General features: G+C 34.0%; 1 protein-coding gene across 10 annotated transcripts in view; it reads right to left on the reverse strand.

Annotated features, from left to right (window-relative positions):
- The window catches only part of LOC123015952 (RNA-binding protein Musashi homolog Rbp6), a 301201-nt gene that overhangs the window by 114099 nt on the left and 163036 nt on the right, over positions 1-24066 (reverse strand). For 5 of the 10 annotated variants that reach the window (XM_044416064.1, XM_044416060.1, XM_044416061.1 and 2 more), the window contains 2 exons: positions 4167-4229; positions 3903-3987 (listed from right to left, as the gene is read on the reverse strand). In XM_044416064.1, coding sequence (XP_044271999.1) covers positions 3903-3987; positions 4167-4229 — 148 coding nt within the window. Of the gene's footprint in view, positions 1-3902; positions 3988-4166; positions 4230-5353; positions 5508-24066 lie in introns of those variants that run through there. The other 5 variants (XM_044416063.1, XM_044416059.1, XM_044416067.1 and 2 more) reach the window with 3 other exon arrangements.

Genomic DNA, 24066 nt, shown 5'->3' on the forward strand with positions numbered 1-24066 from the left:
TAAGCGATCTCTCCGGAGAGATTTCCACAATAAATTATTAAAAGCATACACAACTTTTCGAAACGGTCTGATCCGATTTTCTATTTGCGAAGAAAATGCTGAGTTTCAATGGCTCGGAGGGTGCTGGTCGAACAATCTCACTTAGATCTCGCTTTGGATGGCAGGTTATCGTGCGGTTCAAGAGCAATTAGTAACCGCGCCTGTCACTGTCTACTGTCAAACCAGACAGCTTCTCAAAAACTTTACTGCAATCGTGAAATGGAAACGTTCTACTTTATGATTTTCCCGCTTCATTAACTCGCAGTCGGGATGTATTTAACTTGCCGAGTGTAAATCCTAAGCAAGAGCTTAATAAGACACTTTCCTTCGACTTTGAGACCCTACCCAAACACAAATTGCACAAACGAAAAAGACAAAAAAGAAAACGATGAATTTCTAAGCTTTTATATCCTACAATAACATATCCATTTTTAAAAATTATAAATATTGATACAGGTCTGAAGATCAAATTAACCACGTAATTAAAATAAAAACGTTACTCACAACATTACTATTTTAAATTTTCCTATACAGGGTGTGTCAGAACTAGCGCCCCAGAGAATCATTTCAAGAAAGATAAAATACCAGAAACATGGAAAAAATGTTTGAAAAATTCTTTCCCTCAAAAAATGTTGACATTTATTTTATGACATTTGACATTTTTTATGTCTATTTAATGATACTGATGTATTCCGCATTCACAAAACTCCCGTGACGTTTACAATGTCAAACCCAAACTTTTGAGTGTATCTCAAACGACACAGATGACTATTATTTCATCGGACTGTATTTGATGTCAAGTTTCCATGGTACACGGCACATGCGCCAATGATAATAATTAAATCATTTCAAATCAAGTGATAGAGACCAGGTTGTTAAACTTTGAGTGAAGTTGTCACCAACATAGCCATAGTGACTTTTTGTTTAACTAACTTAACGTCATTTTGACACGTCGGGAGTTCAGTGAATATATTATATATGATCAAAGTGAAAAATTAAAACTTTCTCCTAACTTCGAAATTGTTATAGAGAGAATTTTTTAACATTTTCTCCATGTTCTTGGTATCTTTACATGGCATTTTTATCTGGAGCGCGAGTTCTGGCGCATCCTGTATTTTGCAACTTTTTGTTCCACTTTTGCTAAACACTACTGTTAAATATAGAACCAAAATTTCACATTTATGTAAAAAAAGGAAATGTAACAAAACTTTTAGAAAAAAAAACATAGAAACTACATTATCAAGCAGTTAAAAAAAAATACAGGGCGATTCAGATAAGATAATGAGCCTGACGATGTGGCGATGCAACCAAAAAACAAATTCCATTTACGCCTTTGATCCAATTTAAATTAGGATTTGCAAATTGAATCCAAGTTATCATTTTGTGTCATCAGTGCAGAGAATGATTATTAGTGCCGTTCAGTTCTCGCGGAATCATAGAGAAGTCAGAGAAGTCTTCGGTGTAAATCCAATACAAAATGTATGAAAGAATTAAACATTAAAGGTAGGCAAACAGTTTTTATAAACCATAAATTGCACTGTCAGCAACATAAGATAACTTGGATTGCAAATGCAAATCGTAATTAAAATTAGATCAAAACGTAAATGAAATTTGATTTTTGGGTTGCATCGCCAGAACGTCGGGCTCATTATCTTATCTGAATCACCCTGTATTGTGTCTTACTTAGGTATTAGATAGGTAATAGTAGATTACATACCAACAAGAAAGATGCTTCATTACCAAGTCAATAAAAATATTATATTTTTTTTTAGATCATGACATATAACAGTTCAGGTTGAAAAGTCATCATTTCCTTATTAGTTTTCAGATTAGAAAATAGACATTTGTTAAAAAAATTTGATCTAAGGGAGTTGAATAATTATATCGAGAGATCAAGATAATTTGTAATCTAGTCATCTTTGGATTTGAAAACGTATGTCCATTTTTAAACCAACTGCACATGAAACGTCAAATAAAATGATTAGTCGAAAGAAAAATGGCAAAAGGGGCTGGAATTGGTCGCCGACGTATAATAATAAGAGCGTTTTTTTTGAAGATACATCAAAAATTTAGTTATTAAAATCGTCATCTTTTTGACCATGCGCCATTACCTTTAGATTTATCATTTTATTTGACGTTTCAGACATATGTTTTTGGATCCAAGGATGACTCGATTACAAATTATCTTGATCTCTCGGTACTATAAAACCTCTCAAAAGAATCTAAAATAAGATATTATTGGTGTTTACTTATACAAATCGTGAATCACGGTTTAATATTTTCAATTTTCTATATATCTATAATTAAACCAAACAGTAAAAATTTCGTATTTGAATAATTTCATTTGTGTTAGACCGATTGACACTGACAGTTCTATGGAAAAACGGTTAGGTCGCCAACATTATAAGACAAAATTTCCCTCTTTTTAGTATAATTTTTATAGCACTGTTTTTGTTCATTACGAAACCCAAAACAGTTTCGTAATGGACCTTAGTACGAACGCAAAGTAGAAAAAAAATATTTTAACATTTCTCATTTGTCATTAGGACATTTTATCTTCCGCAGACACGTGTTCTAAATTTCTACGCTTGCTTGATAGATAGAAGAACTTTTTGATGTCAGTACATCACTTCGTATGATGGTCTCAATGCAATGTAATTTTCTAATGCCATTTTTCAAAATTGTTTTAAAATTCGTTGTTGTCTTCAAAAACTCGCTACACTACGAGTTGCCTTAAATATCTACTCATTATTATAAACAATGTGGCATCTCCTAACCAAATAGCTGTTTTTTGATATCTGACATAGTGTTCAACTCTTACTACATGCATAAAATGTTAGGAAAAAAGGAGTAATTGAAATAATTACAGGGTGATTCAAAAGTGTCGAACCAACTCTCGACTTTCAGCCAAGGATAAAACAAATTCAGATTTTTGTTTCAAGCCTTTTTTTAAAAGACAAAACTGTCAATTTTCATATTATCATGTAGGTTCTTAGTTTTCTTGTTTACGATTTATTAGATTTAATTTATTGTTGAATTTGCTAGTTTGTTAAATGTTTTTACACCATAACAGGTGACTGTTCAGTCGCTTAAAATTTCTACACAACCATTAAATCACCCTGTATACAAATTTTTGTACTGATGTTTCATAAAAGTCAGTTTATTTAAAGAAGCATTAAAATAAATGTTGGTTAGAATGTGCTGATTACTATTGACAAAAATTTTATATTCTAAACCTACATTTTAACTTTAAACTCTATTTAATTGTGTTATGAAATCGACTCTAAATTAAAAATTAATGTTATTTTAATCTATCCGCTTCAGTAACCAATATTACAAGCTAAAAAAATCCAAAAAATAAAATAAATTGGAAGATAAAGAAGCAGAGTTAAAACAAAAACATAAAAAACAGTCTGCATTGTAGAATCACAGGTAGAATCAGCAAGAAAACTCTATTAATATTTTAGATAATTATATTGTTTTTCTGCGACTACCACAGTAAGTAAACATTTAATAAACAAGCGCACAGGACAGATGTAAAAAACCTATATGAAGATAGTGTATTCATACAATTCCATGCAATGATGTTTAGAATGAAAAATAGTAAGAGAGTAGAACAAAGAAAAACTGTTAGTGTTACGGAGATGAATAATGGCATAAACCACAAGTACATGCACCTGAAGGTTTATAGAAGTACTTTTGCCCACACATCTATCTCTTTCTCAAAAATACAATGTTTAAAAAATTTTAATTAGTTTATGCCAAGGCGATGGATGTAAGAATTGAATGCTGGATGGATGACGTCCTCTAGGGACACTTAAATAGACACTACAGATAAATTAGGTAAATAAAAGCTACCCTACCTTTTTGCCATCTAGTTCGTGAGTGCCTTGGGCTAAAACCTTATCTACGCTAGCCGGGTCGGTGAAGGTGATAAATCCAAAGCCCCTATAAGACAACATAAGATAACATTACTAGAGTAGTAGAGTAACATAGAAAGAGAGATAAGAGATAGCTACGTGGGGCACTACGCGTCAAAGAGATCAACTACAGACTCTGTCGTTGTGTGTTCATTGAGTTTTCAGATTTTTTGGTAATTACAGCACGACACCAAGCCAGAAACGTACCTGGGGGTGAACAATCTGGTGACGCTGTCGACGCCGAAGACGGCAGACCCGTCGCAATTTGTGCTGAAAGAGAATCACTCACTTCAAACCCCCTCTTATCAGTATCGTGCAGTTCTACCTCTATAGAAGCCACTAGTCTAAGATCGCGGCGTTGCGGAACTAAGCGGATGGGATATGCTCAATGGATGAAAGGTCTGGACGAAACGGATACAATTTTTATTTGCTTATATACTTTTCAACTATACAAATAAACATCTGCAATGATTTCACACAGACGACCAACCCGAAAACTAATGTTAATTTATGGCGTTTCAATTTGCCGGTATGTGCAACCAGTTCGGTTTACAATTAATTATTGGAGAACTTTGGCGGATTTCAGCCCTTCTAATAACACTCGCAAAACATCTCGAAACTTCACGACCCAATCGATATTAGTAATTAATATTCAAATTAATATAAGTTGCAGTCAAGACACCACAATTATTAAGATAACTCAATTCCTAGTTGCTGTTTTCCCTTTAATAATAGTGTTTATGATCAAGTTTCCCCAATCAAATCGTTATCACACCACAACTATTTGACTTTTTAGATTTTCTATACAGCTACAAAAACTCAATACCTAGATAATTTTAGAATCCAATAGGTAGAATTTAAAAATTTCATTCTACCCCGATAGTGCCAACTGTTTGCGTTGGAGTAACACAATCAACTTTTATTTCAGCCAAATGTAATGTTTAGACTGCAAAACTCATATAAAGATAAAATTCAGTATCATTTGACAGTGTTATAAATCCGGATTAGGAGATAGAGGCACTCTAATCTCCCACAATGGTCAAATTCAGAGACAAATAGTCATTTTTGCTTCACTGAGCCGAACTCGACATTCGTATTTATGACATCTGGTGTGGAAAGCAAACACATTTAACATCCCTGCTGTTGACGCTGATCCTTAAACTTGTACATTGTCCTGCAAGTGTCCTGTTACATTGCTGATATCTGCACTCTTCTGTCCTAAACCTACAGCCAAATCCCCATAATATATTACACACCCTTACCGGAGTAAGGAGGTAGATTACCATTTTTATCATACTTTTTTAAACAATTTTTTTACTTAATTTGTACGATTTTACATCATAAAAAATTGTTACTACTTGTGGCATTTAACAAATCTTACACTAAAGACTTACAGCTTATTCCTTCTTAAATCTGGATTGCCCTTACTCCTCAACATTTGATAGTTCACTTAATTCACAGATTCAAATTTTAAATCTTAAAAAAAGTAAAAAAAACACCTAAAATCACTATTAGGTTACACTTCAAAAAAAAAACTTGACGTTTAACTGAAAAATGACGGAAAATTAACAGTGAAACCGTGGTAAAACCTAAGCAACGTTACATTCAAGAAACCAAAATTGTTATTTGAAAAGTTGTAAGAAAAACTAAGAAAACATTTTTAAATTTGGTATTTGATACTTTGAAGTATGGTTTGTCTCTTGACCCCGAAAAATGGAGTACTTGTCACCGTCGAAAGTTAAATAGATCAACAGTGTTTTAATAGGAAACTGGCAAGACCCATCCATCAATCAAGTTTATGACTTGATGCAACAATCGAAATTGAAGACTGAAAAGGCCACATATCGAGCCAAACATAATTCCAATTTTAACCTCGCGTTATTGTTGACGCTCCCGTCGAACAAAACACGTGCGAAACTTCCTATAGAAGAGCCGCAAAGTTGCGTTGTCGAATAGAGACACAATTTACTCCGAAGAGTAATTAATCTTCATATGAACAATTTGTGAAATTCATACAAAATCGAACGTTATAATTATTTTGGTATGCCACAAGAGAGATATGCTATTGTGGTGTGCTATATTGAATACAAGAGAACAATAGAGGATGATTAAAACTGATACTAAAGTTAATTATAGTTGGAAAAGGCCCTTAATATCATACCATAATGCTTGCAATAATGAAGCAGAATGGTATTTTATATAAAATATAAAAACTTAGGTACTTGATGTATCGAGTTGGAAAGAAATTCGCATTAGATGACTAAACCTGAGTGCTATATTGGTATCAACTATCACAATTTTGTATAATTGATGTAAATATCATCGGTTAAAGTTGACAAGGTAATTAATAGCCCAATTTAATGACGTTCATTAAGTACTTGCCTATTAAACCCGTTTTCATCACAAAATATCAACATTACTACCTAATTACCACGTTTGGCGCATTAGTCATATCACAACCTTTACTGTTAATGAGATTATAAAATGTTACACCCTCGCCTCAATGTGGATACTTTATTCGATAATTCAGCACGCATTTAAATCGACTAGACAAAACTAACGGAAGTCTGTCTTTGACAAGAACCAATTAAATGTTTTATTGCTAACGACACTGTATTTTTTGGTACTTAAAGCTGAATGTATGTAAATTGTGGCCATAACGACAAACCCCCAAGAGTAGCAAATAGAGCCGTTTTAACGGTGACGAAAATTGTAGAGAACTAATAACAGCCCTTAGGTCTACAGTTTTGATCTATGGCCTATAATTACGAGTTTCTGTTCCGGGAGTGAAGATTTACTAAGATGTGGGTGCCTGAAGCCGGTATTTGTTGGATTCTAGTTTTCAAAAAAGTACACAAGACAAATTTTTGTCTATAAGTAAAACAGCTTTAGATCAAGAGCTCTGTGATTTATTCGGAGCTTCCTATAAAATTTATACTCGTCGACGCTCGGCGCTAATAAAGTGTGTGATGAAGTAAGTGTATATAACTACCATAACTTTCATAAGAAGCGACGGCGTTAAGTAGGTGAAACATGAAAATATTACAGTTTGAAAAGCTTACAGCAATTTATCAATTTCCAGTAAATTCTGCCGTTGAAAAAACATAATACTCATATCTTTACAAGACGACTGGTTTATGTATTACAATGCTAAAGCAAAACTGGTCCTTGATTTATTTCCACAATATTTTTAAATTTAAGCTATTTTTTTGTGAATTAAGAACCAACTATTTGTTAAACGTAAGCTCGCTTTCAAAATAAATACAATTCGACCATAAACTGCACTCGCTGAAAAAAACAAAATATTCTTTTAAAATGCTTGTTAAAAGTTTATTCATTACATATTAATCGCAAACGTTTAAAACTTGCTCTTAACTTCAACATCTGATTAGGTTTTAGTTAAAATGGACTCCGGACTTCACGATGCGTTTAATTTGAGGCAAGCGATTAAATTCCTGTCGAGAGTAGGTTATATAAATTCATATAAAGAAGATCCTTTAGGTTTAGACTTGGTTATTGTTTGACGACCATCACCCGCCAACACTAACAAAGATTAATTACACTTATAGTCGAAAGTTTGATAGTTTAGAACACAAAAATTGAAAACATAAGATACCCTTTATCCATTGTTATAAGTAGATATAGAAATATTTGAAAACAGGTTAATTACTTTATGAGTGTCATCACCTTCCGGTAAACTACAAATAATCTGCTACCGAGCTTAATCCTTATAAAAGTATCCTGAACAATTCTCTTCTCAATACAATGAAATGCAAAATTTTGACCTGCGGTGTTGGATTTCGACATATTTATCGTAAAGGTATTATTTACGTCCCATTCTGAGAGCAAAAAAGTACTTGACTATGTTTCCATCTATTTCTATTTCTAGATCTACTATATTGCTAATTGAGAAGAAATAAACCGCACAAACGTACTGAGAGTTCTCACGAAAAAGTGGAAAGTTAATATTAAATCTGTATGTTTGACCTTCCCTTTTAAGATGGTAAAAGCAATGAAAAACCTAATACCACGCGGTGTGTCTAAGACAACACGAGCACAAATACATACAAACAAGACTTAAACTAAGTTTAAACTTAAACTTTAGTGCTCATTAAAATTTTACAACATATTTTGCGACCTCACTGGAATAACCTTACCGTTTTAATCGCGGCATTAAACTGTTAAGCGTAATGCTTCTGCTTTTCAGAGATAATTTTTACGTTCTAATCTCGCCGGGAAGGACGTTTGATCGTGAGACGGCTAATTACAAAATAACTTTTGCTGAATTTAAGACCCTAACGTTTATAACTCATTTTGTAGAAACTGAATCAAAATGGATTAGCAATAATAAGTAAACGGATAAGCACATCAGTCTGTGGACATTACACATGCACGGTCCGCCCTTACATCGCAAAAGAGCTTACAAACTTCTCGGTTTCGTCTGACTTTATCATTTTGGTGCAGCTCCAAACTCCACGCCCCATCAATTTTCAACCAGTGAATCAGTGGAGTTCAGAAGCATTCATTAAAAACAGGAAAAAAACAGATTACGCGCTTGATAATGTCGGAAATGCAAATAAAATTAGGAAGTAGTTATGCAGGAACTCGAGAACAGGAGGCACGAGTGCCTTGATTAGGCGCAACAATAAAACACAGACCTACAACTGCACAACCAACTACCTAACATTAATAAACCACAATCCCACCTGTATTTTAAAATTCACCTATTTAATACAAAACATGGTAAAAGCAAATTCTACAGTAATGTGGTAGGTATAAACAAACTTGCAAACAAAAGTGCAAAGAAGTTATGTAAGTATAAAAAAAAATTATAAGTGAACAACTATAGCACTACAAATGTAAACTGACAAAACTTGCAAAAGCAAAACATTTCCATGAAATAATTACTTTAACTTAATTAATGACACCGTGATGCTTCATTTTTCTTAGTCAACTTAAACATCCTCAAGTTCATATAATCGAATTTTTTTTAATCCGTGAACATAAATTGCGTCAAATACATCCTACTGCGTTTCAAATACAGGGTGTTTCACATAACTTTACGAGACTTGCGCCTAATGTACGCACCCAAATATACAAAAGTCACAGAACAGTGGATACAAAAAATACACATTTAATTATTTAATTTTTGGAAACCCATGACAGTAGTTGTCAAACTAATCACTGTTTCATTAATAGTCATAAACTGCAGTTTTTCAGAAACAATTATCATTTGTTCTATCAAGAGACGGCATGAATATGATTGTAGTTTATCTATCTTATTCACCAACTACCTAAAAACGTTGTAATTTTTGAAAGGGTGAACAAACTAGAGAAGATTATCCAATTTTTCAAAATTTGTAATCGAGTTCGTATCGGAATATGTATTATTGATGGCATCTCACAGGCGCAGACCTCGTAAAATTATGTGAAACACCCTGTACATACACGAATTATCAGAAGTTGCTTGTTGTTGCGATAAACTAAGATTTCCCAATGTTTTTTTCATAAAATGCCTTTCAAGAATAGTAAAGTCCCGGTCAATTGCGTTCATAAATACACTAATATTAAAACTCATTCTCTAGCAAAACCCAAGTTACCATTCCCAAAATTGAGAAGAAACTAATACCTACTAAGCCTTTTTTCCTAAACCTCACCAGTAGTTTTTAAATATTCTTGGTGAATAACTAACCATTAAAAAAGTATTTCCGGGTACTACGCTTTATCTACGACTACCTATACATATAATATTTGCGATTTTTGGTATTGACAAAGTTGGCGTTTTTTAATTTAGTTAATAAAAATGTCAAATACCTTGAAACAATACAGACTAGAGTCGTGGAATATGTCTTTGTATTATATTTGTGAAATATAAATAGTAGTGGGATATAAATTTATTTTCCACAGAGTGGAATGATTTAAATTATGTTATGAATACACCTATAATAACATTATTATTTAACAGTCCGAAATATAATTTTTTTTTTTTAGATTTGAAAGTGTTAACTTAAGTGCTGAATTGCAATTTTTGACAGACGATGTGTCCATTTTATAAATTTTTTTATACCGAATGACTCTCAATGACTGTTTTTTTTTTAGTGATTTTTCACTTTTTAATGTTTCTTTGTTGTTTGTTCCGTATTTTTTTTTAATAATTTGACAAAATAATTAAATTTTTATAAAAATTGATTGTGTAAGACCGATGTTTAGGTACCTAAGAAAGTTAAGGTCCTCAAGGTTTTTTTTTTAATGAAACTTAACAAATTAGTGAAAATTATTAGCTGAACATGTTCAAAAGCTTTTCCTCAATTTGTCCCGAAATAAGTCTAAACTGTAAAATATTTTTTAATTTATAAACCACGCGTTTTGAAAATGTAAAACATGAATTTTCGGTCGTAAAATAAACTAAAGAAATATGTATTCTACGGAAAAATTAAACCGTTCTAGAATAATCGCGTAAGAACTTGAGTTTGGTTAAAATTTTCTCAAAAAATACAGTTTCAAATAGGTTTTCTGTTATAATTTTAAAATTACGGATAGTTTCGCCACCCGGAAATTCGATTAATAAGTAATCTAAAAATTTGAATGTATTATACGATTATAATTAATTATAATCGTATAATTTAATTTAATTATAATTATAATTAAATAATACATTAATTATAATTAATTATTATTAATGTATTATACGATTGTATAATGATAATTTTTTCTTATAAAAAATTAGCCAAAGATTACAAGTCGGTAAATGTAACTTGTATTTCTCTTTTATTTCTCTGGTGCTATAGTTTCAAATGCACCAATAAAAATTGAATTAATTCTCTAAGGGCCAGTTTCATAATCGAATTAAAGGGACTTTAAAATTAATGTTGGTTTATAATGTCAAATTTTTGTCAACAAGCCATAGTAATCAGCACATTCTAAACCAACATTAACTTTAAAGTCCCTTTAATTCGATTATGAAACTGGCCCTAAATGAATCATATTATTTACTTCAAAATAGCTCAGAATTGCTCTATTACCGTATCATAATAATACTAAAATCATGCATTTATGCATTTATAAAAATGTAGGTCTGTTAAATATAAAACATCAGAAAAATATAATATATAATTTCCACAATTTGTAGTAGTAGCAGTAGCAGTAATTTGAAATATAATTTTTTGATACTGCGTTCCTGTTTCCTTTCACATAGTGTAGAATGGAAATATTGAGAAGATAACGACCCCACATGATTGGGTCAAAATACGTTTCTGGTTGGTTGTAAGAGGACTGTTAAACCCGTGAGAATTTCTTCGCGTGAAAAGATAGAAGTAAAAAAGATGTGATGTGAACTAGAAGAATATCCTGAATGGTGATGTCCACCGTATGGGTTATCTTAGTGGCGAGTTCGCATTCGTGATAATAAAATTAAATGACTTTGGCTTGAAACGGTCATGATTCACGGCTATCAACCAACGTCCGATTATCGTAATTAATAGGAAATGCACCAATTTCGCCGCTCTGCAACGAGTAAACCAATATTGGCTCCGATGATAATCTTGTGTGAATCCTGCATTGCCCATCACATAACCAGATTCATATCAATACGTTAATAATACATAACTGAGAGCCTATCCGTTGAGATTACTGACCGACAATTGCGCAGGATGACCCGTAGTACACCGTCCCTCATCCAAATTCCGTTTTAACCAGAAGATATTCTTGTGAAAATGAGGTAGGATCAGTTGGTACAAAGTCGCTTTTTGGCTGCTGCTAACCTACCCCTATGGTGTTTAATGCGGATTATCCAATTATGCATATGGTCCTGAGCAAAAATTTATAATGCGGAACGCCGCTAAAATATTGATCGCAGCCTTGCTTTTATTTACACCCGGTGGGTCTTATCATGTTTAAAGCGCATTATTAGTGACATATGTTGAGTTTAGTGCCTGTCGTAGATCTTGATGTTCGATTAAATTTAATGTGGCAGTGAAGTAAAACGGTTTCATAGTAGCGTAATGAGAGTGACAGCGAACATCTATTGAGATTGGCACTCACGGACTTATGATGGCTCTAAATCCGGCATATTCGGGCGCCTGATAACATAATTACATCAGCTTCGCTATGAATTGACGGTAATGTCATTAGAACCAATAGGCAAATGGTAGAGGAGGCGAGGCGGAGGAGGTCTTGAAGAAGAAAGACCACACGGAACGCGACGATGCGTTACAACGTTATACCATTGTTACGCTTATATGGAGAACCCCAATTTAACGGCCACTCTGTGATTTTACACCCGTGCCCTAAAGGGCCCTCCATGACGATTTGCATTCCAATCAGACGCCGGCACTAAACAATTAGCACCCCCACAAACTCCCCCATCTTTAGCAACATTATACGTTTAGCACTGCGCTGTAACAAAAACAAACACGCAAACTTTGAGAACCGATCAAAACGACTCGCATTCGCCAGGAACTGTAAAAATTTGATTACCCCCATTGTTTCAAACTGGCGGTGATTATCGCTTTAATAACATTGTAAAAACTTGTATATCGCAGTTTATCTTAGTACCAATTTATATGCTAAGCAGCAGTCAAATTAACCATTTTCAATTTGAGGCAACGCGCAGACGATTTTATTTTTCCCGCAAAGAAAATTTTGATAATTATTATCAACCGACAGATGTGGCAATTTTGGTCGGAAAAGAGCGGAAAAACGTCGATGAGCAAGCCGCCAATGAAATTAATATTCACTTTCTTTCAATTATAAACTCATTAAGTACTTCGATTTCCATTAGGGAATTTCGTGATTCAATTAGTGACGGCTTTTTGATGCTTTGTCTTATCAAAACATAAATTCAGAAACAACAAGCCAACGTCAGGTCCGTTGATGCATCAAGATCCAAGATGGCTGTTGGAACGTTGACGGAGCATAAGTGACGATCAAGACAGATCTCTATTGTTTCGGTACATTTCACTGCTTACTGAATGAAATGCCTCCCCGGAACGTTGATGGCTTGTTAAAGCTAGGAATCAAGACGTGGGTAGTAAAGTGTTTCATAATAAAAACATTATTAGTTTATAATTAATTACCCTGAGTGTGTGTAATTTAGGACAAAGAAGAAATCCACTAAGTTACTAATCCAAAGTCTATAAAACTTTTCTTTATTTTCCCTAAATGAAATTCCTTTATGCAGACTACTTTGCATCGTAAAGATGCTATTTACGACATTTATCAAAGTAATTGCACGCCCATAGTCGTCTTTAGCAATCATTATTTCATCTACAAGCCCAAAGTTTGCTCCCCTTCTGGCAAAATATTCGTATAAAGGTTTCTAGGGGTTGACTTTTCAATTCCGTAAATATCTGGGCCCTTTTGCATTGTTTCTAAACGAAGCATCGGCACAAAACGTCGCTTGAAAAATTGTTCCAAGAATGAATTATAATTTGTGAGGGTTTAAACCGAGTTCGTTATTCGAAAAATTTGTTTTGAGCTAAAAATTTCACTCCTTATGCGCAGTAATAACGTTGATATTTTTTGTGTAGTTTTTGCTTTTGTTAGTTCGCTGCTCACGCAATCTGCAGTTCGATTTCCGCCAGACTTACGGCTTAATTCAAGCAATCACGGCTCCATAAAGTAATTAGTTTTAATTGCTTGTCCCCGACAGCCATGTCTGCTACCTGGCCGATTATCACCATTTGCATGGGTGAAATGCACCCCTCGTTTTATTTCCTTTCGACTGCACATTTGTGACGTAAAACGATGATTATTTTGAAGGGTTAATTGAGATCAAGGCGGTTCGTAATTTCCCGTTTGTAAATCTATTTCTGGTGTTTGTTGGACGTCTTTTGTGTCATGTCGCCAATTTAGATATTTATCTATTTTAATTTTTAAAAACTATCAATCATTATGTAATGAATAACATTAGAATGGAGTACATGGCATTTTTAGTTCCCGTTTAGTAAGCGCATAGCAGGTTATTATTTGGCCGTGTTTTATTTCCTGGGATCTACTTACGAGTATGTTGCAATTATAAATGTCAGTGGAGGGCCGCAGTTTTAATTCCTCTTAATGAATGGTAATTACGTTTCGCATTTGGAAGTTGCGTTTCCATTCCAGTTGTGACATTTGAGATTTGACATTTATAAAAAAAAAAAACGAGAAGAGCATCATGTTCCCTGTCCGCTAAAATTCATTTAAAATTGTACCCAGAGGACGACTTTCCTCTATGCACATATCCAGAATTTATTCCGTTTTATAAGAAGGTATAATGTTGTCGAGACAACCAGGTTGCATTATATACCTGTACACTTTAATAGAACTCGCTGCATTCTGCAAGCTACGTTGACAACAGAATCTATGAGGCCGATAATGAAACCAACTTGCCTGCCGTCTTCCACGATTTAAAGTGTCGGCTTTATCCTTTTTATTATCTGCCCTTGAGACATTATTAAAATCGTTGCTTCATGTGAGGATGGATTAAACCGTTTTATAACTGAAAATGTTATGCTAGAGCATCGTTTATTTGAACGTAATGAAACGTTAGTTGTGGCGTTTCCGTGTGAAATTTAATTGACTTCGCGGCTGCAAAGTATTTCGACGCCTCTGGTTGATCACGCTACTTTTGCACTTTAACGGTCATATTACACCACAGGTTAACAATATTCTAAATGAATCAGCAAAAAGAAAGAGTATATTCAAAAGTCCAAAATCGTTTACTTTAATGTTTTTCTTGATACCTTCTGACATCTACATGAAAAGTGTAGCATTTTAAACTTCTATAATTACATGATTAAAACAAAATGTTCAATAAAAATAAAATTTTCTTGAAGTTACCGCCTTCTCACTCAAAAAGAATTTGAAATTAAAAAACAAAACAAAAGAAAGCCGTAAAAAATTTAATAAAAAAAAACAAACAGAAAATAAAGTAAATAAGTGTAGATCACTGCAGGCTGCATTGTTTGCCTGTTGTTATACAAGCTGTTTCGGCTAAACCCCACATTAGAAGTGTGGGAGTTCTAACAATGACATTTATATAAAATTTTGTTTATAGTTACAATCGGCTGGGTCCTGCTCAATAAAAATATTTTCAAGATGGCGGCACTTTCAGTTACAACAAAAAATGCCCAAATACGATTTCAAAATAATTACAAATGGAAGAGTTATAGACTTTGAAGTCGATACAAATCCAAAATTTGTTAGAAAATTCTAAATATTTCGAATACGGTTAAACTTACGAGTAGGTATAGGGAAGGCTGATAAAGACTCTCTCAAAATCACTTAAGTAAGACAAAAACCTAATAAAAAATATAGCTTTATATTTAAATAACGAAGTTGATAACACATCCGGTGTAAACGAAACATTGAACAGAACCTAACCGATTAAGGGTTACAAACAAAATTTTAATTAAATAAAACATAATTGTTAGAACTCTCACTACTTCTGTGGAGTTTATCCGGAACAGCCTCCGTATACAAGTATGAAATGAGTACAACCTCAGAATAAAAAAAATAATTTTCTCCCTTACTCCAACAATTTGCTTCGAAACAAGTCCCTTTACCGAAAACCATCTAGGTCCAAAAAAGTCATAAATACGTATACAGGGTGTTTACGGTCTTGAGGTTGAAATTTAAATGAGAGGATATTTACTGTAGAAGAAAACTAATACGCTATATAAAACAAAAATTCACGTTGTTAAAGGAAATTATTCATTTTACAGTATTTGTTTGAGAACTGCTGCTTCGGCTGCAACAATGGCAATTAGTATCATTACCTTGTGTTTCACCGTAAATCATAATCACAATAACCAATTTATTTTAATATTTTGCCATGCATGTTCATAAATTAAGAAAAACGAATCAAACCTATTGGAAACCATTCGCTGAAAAAGATTAAACAGAAGACCTTCGAATTTTGATAAAAACTAAAACAAAAGCAAATCAAATGATGACAATGTCAAAACTATGAAGTGACTTTTTTCTTTCATTGTCATGGATACGATTTTTTTATCTGTTGCAACAATACATTTTTTTCTGAACAAGGAAATAATTCCAGTGACCCTCAAACCGTGTACCAATATTTTGGAGTTAAATAACATTCTGGATAATAACAATTGTGTGAGTTTTTTTCTTGGTTACAGTATTTCTGTTCTCTTCTGTTACTAGGTCAATTTTCAACTCCAAGACTGTAAACACCCTGTATATGAAAGTTTATTTATCCAAGATTTCTACCATTGTACAGATTGTTGTTAACCAACTAAAAGTTGGTTATTCTTAAACTAGAGCATGTTGTACATTACACTAGGTCTTCTTCTTAGTTTGTTTATTGTCTCAGACATTGAAAAACACTCCCAGAAGAAATTTCTCGAACTGTTTGATGTAATATTTTATGGACTCAAGAGAGAAAATATCAAATTATTCTGCAACTCACGCATTAAATCACAGACAAAATATCTGAAAACTGTCAACAGAAATATCGAAAACATCATCGAATGTTAGAACGATCACAAAGTGGAATTTGGCGCATTGATGAAATTCGGACATGAAAATGGCCGATGAGTCGAGAAAAAATGTTGACATGAAAAAGCGATGTGGTTGCTTTTGATTAAATTTTTCGTGTATAGAGACGAATAGAAGGTATCGAGAAATAAAGTGGTTTTATCAGTGCACACGATGACATAAATTCGCGTAATGTAGGTACGTAAACAGTTTAATCTAAGTGGAATAAGACTTTCTTTCTGAACGCGTTACAAAGGATCTTACAAGACAGACGAGTTCTAACAAAAGCTCGCATTTTCTCGTCCTGTAAGACATATTTCTCATCAAGGATACGTTGACAAATGCAGCAGCTCGTCTTGGTAATCAGGACGAAGACGCAATAAACGTGGGCGCAACACTTCATTCCGTGTTCAACTTGCAAAGAATTTATACGTATACATTTGTAAGACACTTAGACGAAACGGGCGTGCTCTAATGATGCCCTGAATGTCGGCAGTATTTTCTTCTGTGCGTCCCTAATGAAAGGACACGGGAGTCTTTTCACTATACAGGTACTTTCATTTGAATAATGTCTGGCGACGAGGGATTTTTTCCTTTCAGAGGATAAAGCGTTGTCGGTGCGTAAACCCAGTGCAGTGTCATAAGATTCATGAGCATATGTAATTGCCTTTCATCAAGTTGGCGTGTGTGGGGCTCGCGTGCTGATTAACCTTCACACAACATGTTTTCAAATTAACAAAACGTGTCAAAGTAATAGCCAGTTAACGATCATCATCGAAGATAACGAAGCTATCTTCTGTTCATCAGAAAAGTGTTTCTGATACTAATATCTAACATGAATAAAAATACTTATGTGATAAAGGAGGTGTACCAATCTTAGAAAATTTAAGCCCAAAAACAGATAGCTACACTCTATAAGATTCACTGACTTTCGACATTTTTTTTTAACATTCCAGAGCATAAATAATAAATCTGCTTTTGGATACTTTGTATTGACGATATTTCCCTTAATATCGATAAGGATTTCGAGGTTAAACAATTTTATACAAGGAACACTCCCCAAGAAATACTCATCTCCAAATAAAGATCTCTAAAGAATCAACAGTTTCAAATACAGTGTGTTTGAGGATTGCGAGCAAATATTTTAACCACTAATAGGACTCGTCAAAAGAAACAATTTTCGTTATTCCAACTTTTGTCAGAAGCACATCATTTCGCTACATTAGGGTAAATCAGTGTCAATGTTAGTGGGTCAATACTTGCTATTATAAAAAATTGCTCGAAATGTGGTCATTCGTTGGCAATGCACACTTCTTGTACTCTTCGGGCTAGGGAAGCTTGCGTTCGCACACACAGCCCTTCGAAGGTATAAATTTGAGCAGCGTACACTAATTCTCTAATTGTTTCATGTGAACCCCCAAAAAAACACACGTATTTAATCTGGTGACCGCGGTGGTCATTGCCGACCAATCCATCTCTAGGAAAAATTATTGTTCAATCCATTGGTGACGACTTTTGCATAATCTGATGGAGCTCCACTTGTAAATACCGCATGTGTCGCCAAGGGCACGTCCCCCACCATATCGGACAACACATTTTCCAAAAAATCCAAATAAACGGACTAGTTAAACGTTGAGGTAATACTCGTATATGGGGTCCAATTTGGTGATCTTCAATGAATTCTGACCAAACATTTAGTGAAAATCGGTCTTGGAAGTGCGATGTCCGTACACTAGTTAATTTGGCGTTTCAGTAGTTGGCCATAATGACTTGATTAACAATTTGATTTCAAATCGATGTGCAAAATTCACCCGAAAGCGCATTAACGACTAACTAAACTGACACGTGTAAACAAGTGATAATTTTTTTGGACAAAAAGTTTCCTTTTTTCTGTATAAACACTTTCACGGTCAACATTCAATGCAATTTATTTTCATTGATATTTTTACTTCCAACTAACAAGGACAGACACACTGGATGGCTCGTAAAAATCATAGGGGGGAAATTGCAAAAATAAAATTTAGATACCGAATTTGTTTGGTCTTCAATTCGACTTTCATAACAAATTCTCTTAGTGGTTAAAATATTTGCTCGCAATCCACAAACACCCTGTATAGTGAGAAATTTCACCAACCAAAAAAAAAAGTAGAAACAAATTTCAAAGTTTCCAAGTTTCAAGATTTATTTTGCCTTATGTTGCATCTAAACCTGTAACAAATAAAGAAAATATGCCACAGCAAATACTTAAATGCCAAAAACGATACTTTGGCCCAAAATGATATTGAAAAATACATATCGCTCAAACACAACGTCAAAAACAGCAATTTTGTCGGTTCAACTTTGTATCAGTTTTTAACTGCTAAATCGTCAAATCTGTAACTTAAAAACTCACCGCCAGAGAATATTATTATTATTATTATTATTATCGCGCTTGTGTTTTTGTATTTTGCAGAGTTTTTTGGTACTAACCAGTATCTGAATAGTTTTCAAGATATAGAATGTATTTGTCGCCAAGTAAATTCAGTGCATTTGGTACCAAATTTAGCAAATTTGGTGCATGGCTTTAAACTCGACCAATCAAAATTGTAAACATTACGTACGACACTGAGCTGACTCACGCTGGTGAGAAACGACTATGAGAAAATAAATACCTAACACTGATTATGATCTTTGAGGTTAGCACTTCAAATGCTAATAAAGTGTTCAAAAATTTAGTTAAAATTAGCAAAAAAAGTGTTGTTCTATTTATATGAGATTAAAGACAACAATTTTCCTCATTTTTTAATTAAACTGAGAACTAAGACTGAGACAAAATTTTCTTGTTGATCTTATTTAAAAAAAAAACACATTAATCTCTATGTAAATCACATTTACAAATAAGAATACTGAGAATATTTTTCCCCGAATGCTAAAAAAAGAACATTTCAGGCAGAAAATAAAACCAGATTGGTTAGAATAACCAACTTAACAAACATTGCACACACACAATCGCATAAGCTTTGATACATCAATAAAATATGGCGCAATAAATTCCCACTTAGCACTCCTTTGACGCAACAAATTGAACGCAAATAGGATTTAACACATTTCATATCGCTCTCACCGACCGCGCCACCAACATTCGATTCCGTAAAGTGTATTGAACATTTTTCATTGTCTCGTCTCTGTGTGTATATCAAAGAGGGGTACTATTTTTGCTTGTCCAGCGTCAGTGAACTGCATGATGTCACATTTGTTACGTCTGGTGATCGGCAGCCTATATTGATCAATATCGAAAACCCTGCCACTCATCCAGGACTGTATCATTACATGGTCTTCGTGTGTCCGTGAGTCGAGCTCACTTCCTGTGAACAGTTCCTATCCTGACGAGATTGTCCGCCCGGGGAAAGATAACATCACACCGTAATCGAGCCAATAACTAAGCACAGTCACCGAAGACGATGTCTGAAATGAATTTGGCGCAATTTCCACTACGGCCGGAAAAATCGTTATACTCTCGTGATTTAGATCCGACTCTACACAAAAATACGAGCGCAACTTACTGCCATTATTACCGCCTAAATGCCCAATATAAAAGTGAAAACTGATTCGAAATGACCGATCTGACAAAGCAACAGCTATTTACGCCACAAGTTAAGATAAAGAAATTCTAGTTTATTAGACTTTTGACATAGCAAAAGTTTTACATTAATAATTTTTTTATTTTTCCTTAATACTTTCTTGTTTTATTTATCTTCCTTTCACTCCGAATTGGACACTAGGTACATACATTCTCAAATGTTATTTTATGTAATTCGTATAAATGGCTACTATGTACCACAAATAAACTAGAGTCAAAATATTTTTTATTCTAATATCTTTTGTCAGTTTTCAGAAAAGCTCTATAATTTACTGTTGTTACCCGTTCGTCTTTCTGGAAACCCTTGGCTTTCACAATAACAGAAACCTCAACGACGAATGCGCTGAAAAAGGTTTCTTTCGTTGAGTCGAGTATGCTAATAATTCAGGAAATGCCGCATAATGCAAAACCTTTAGACATGTGACAATTGAAAACGTAAAATGGATTGGAAAATTTTGTAAAACGCCACCAGTTCTAGCATATCATTAAAACAGACAGCCGTCATTGCAGCACTTTTCTCAAGTATGTTTTTATATTAGCAACTATTCATTTATTTCGTCTCAAAAACGAGAAATAAATATCCATACTTTGCTCAAGCACGGTAAGATTAATGGGTCCAACTTATTTTTATAAAATTTAAGTTCGCATAGTTTATGAAAAGAAGAAGATAAAATTATGAAAAACGGGAATATCCTCCTGAGGGCAACAGAACGCATTCACGTAAAACCTCTACATCCTACATTCTATACGTTCGTTGAAAAAAGTATAGGAAATTACAGCTGTCGCCTACACGACCTCTCAAATCACCTGTGTAGATATGTCGCTGGATGATTAAAATCATTTGAGAAGATCTTTTTGAAACGGATGAATGACTTTTCCTCGAGGTAAAATCTTCGTGTTGCGCATTTAAACCAAATCTGAGACTGTTTCATTTCGCTCGACTCAAGTGTTAATAAAACTGATTGGAAGTTATAATAAATTCCTAAGCATACGTTCATAAAGCGCACTCGTCCGAAAATCGATTTAGCTAAAGAGTGAAATTGAAATGCATTTCAAATGTTTTATAATAAACAATCAACGCTAAGAAGAATCAATCATTATTTCATTTTCTTAACTGTCAAATTTAAGGTTATTATTGTCCATATTTGTAGATAATTACAGCACCCTCATGATTTTATTTGTAAATCAGAGGTAATTTTCTGTAAACTTCAGAGTGAAGTCATAACTAACAAATAAAACATAAGTAGTTGTAGCTTAGGCTAATTTAAATTATCAAAACTTAATGAAGATTTAAATAAAAAACAAGCATTAAGTCTAGCGGATTAGGAAAACTATAAATGTAGTATTTGTTTCATTATCAAATCAGTGGATTTTAAGATATTCTTGCTTAATAACTGCTAAGCTTTAATAAACCGACTAAGTGCTCTCATAAAACAACTTTTACCTCTTTATGCTAGAATTTTATAACATGACTGACATTTTTACAACTTTAATAAATAACTGTTTACTATTAAGTGGATTTGGTCGAGACTTTTTAACGTTCTTTGCTTACCGCATCTTTAAGTTTCTTTTCATTGTGGGTATTTTAAGTGTTACTACGGTACGTAGAGATCTGCATGGTGAAAAACGCGCCATTACTTCGGACGAATATGTTGTTGGCAAAAACTCCCGTAATACTGCAAGCGCAGCAATCTTGTGCCACTGTATAATTTTCTTGTAAATGGTGTACAATTTCGAGCAGTGGCACAGTTAGTGTTGTTCTAAACTCAACTATTTGGCAAGCAGACGTGGTGGCATTATGGAGTAGTTTTCTAACAAAATTTGGTTCAACTTGAGAAGCTTAAACGCAATTATAAGTTCCAAAGTGGTGCAATCGATTCGGTTGCAGTGCTGAATATCCTTTCCTTTTAAAAAATATCATCCCATGTGCTGTTTTAAATAGATTAAGTTTTGTGATGTTTTATCCAGCGCTTCTCTAGAGCTTATCCGAGAAAGTAAGAGGCTTTTGGAATATTAGTGTGCGAGAAGTCGTTGATGAAAATTATACGGTGGTGGATGCGCCGGGGTCCGTTGAAAAATGCCGGAAATAAATCACTCGGTATAAAAGGTCTGCAGAATGATCAGTAATTTGGGTGCTATCTAAACAGTGGCCCGCCACGACCACGTGACTTGATTGTAGAACATGAGGGCATTTTGCGTGTTTGTTCACAATAAATAACCGCGAGCTGCGGGCATGGGATGATGTAGTGTAGCTTACTTACAGGGGCAAAAACTCACTTAGGGTAGCTTCCGGAAGATGCGTGCTCATCTAACCCTAAATCTTAGGGTGTATGCGGCTGAAGAGAAAGACTTTAATAGAAACGAGGTTAAAAGGTAAGATTTATAGTCCATATATTAACATTCATGTTTAAAGACAATACCAACCAATTTCAACTTGTCCAAATAAATTGTTATTTATGTTAAATTCGGCTCACACGTTACACCCTTGCACGAAAAACGCACTGACACAATAGCAGAACACTATTCATCGGATAGTCGTCAGTTTTCTTAGCTTTTGTTCGACGTAAGAGTTTTAAAGTGGCTGATAAAATTGAATCACGACAAAATGGCAAATAAAGCTGAATCGACTCGAGCGAAACAACTTAAACAAACAGAAAAGTGAAAACACACTAGTGAAATTAGAACGTAAACAACATAGTTCTTTGGCTAAGTGTAAATGTTGCCACAGCTTATCTATGTGTATCCTATTACACTGCCTCATATTCTTCAGATAACAGCTATCAACACACTAGATTACGACCGGAACACCACGATGTACCCCAAATCCAGCTTCCCAAAGCTCGTTTGCCTGCTTCCATGTCAGAGAAATTGCGCCCCCTTTGTTTATTGAGCTTCGCTGACTGCTTTACCGTTCTGAATTGAAACGAGAATGACGATCACACTCAACAACCACCAAAAATCGCCGTTGACATATGTCGTTATTATTCCAGTTATATATTCTTTATCTTTTCAACTGTGTGCCACGTAAACAACGTAAAACCGAAAACGTTCGTTGGAAATTAATGGCGTTTGCAAACAACCAACGTACAAATATAAAAAGTAAAACATTTTAAACAAATTTAATTAAACTTTATCAATGTATTAAAAGCGAAGATTGCCGACAACCTATCAAAGAAATTTATTCGCCCTTAATGAACATAAAAACACGTTCTTTAACTTTGAAATTTTATAGATTGTTTAAAATATAGCATTGATATAGTGACATAGAAATTTCATACTTTGTGCCGGCTTTGGATTATCTGTGGTATCCATTACTATCTGGGTAAGAGTTTTATAGCCTTCATGCTTGGTTTCCAAAACCGTGATGAAATTATGCCTATATTGAAACTTTATACTAAATCCGATCCTGTGAGTAATGGCGACCTTGCACCTCTTTGATATATCCTGTTTGAACCGGAAATAGCTAGTTCGGTAGGATTTCTCTTTTTTATGGCAACTTAAAGAATTTACGGTTGAAGGTCTGCTGCCAATAAAGTATTTTTCCCTTTTTCCTCCTCTACTCTAAAGCATCTTTTAGTGTCAGTGGTAGTTTTGCTTTCGTCGGTATTAACTCGCTACGGATGGAATAATATTTTATGTTGGGTTGTTTGTGTATAAGTCTGTGATTTTGCGGTCTTCTCCTGATGAAATAAAATATTGGCATACGCAGAGAAAATAATAAAAAAAGCATTTCATTACACGAAAAGTAGTCTATAACAGAATAAAAAATGCGAACGCGATTCAAAAGCGATACGGGAGCAATCGATGTCTGAAAACAAACAGAATAATCCCAAGTAGAAACTTTGAAAACTCGTTTTATATCAAAACTCCTTTCATAGCTGCGTCCGTGAAAATTCCCGACGCACCGAATATGCAAAAAAGATTTTTTGCTAGTAAGGTCCAGATTCGTGGATTAGTCGGGAAAGACGGGTAGGAATCGAAACCGCGCAATATTGCTCAAGCAAGCCG

Source organism: Tribolium madens, unplaced genomic scaffold (assembly GCF_015345945.1).
Source record: "Tribolium madens isolate multiple individuals breed KSU strain unplaced genomic scaffold, Tmad_KSU_1.1 Scaffold_19;HRSCAF=116;Tcas5.2_LG9, whole genome shotgun sequence".
NCBI lineage: Eukaryota > Metazoa > Arthropoda > Insecta > Coleoptera > Tenebrionidae > Tribolium > Tribolium madens.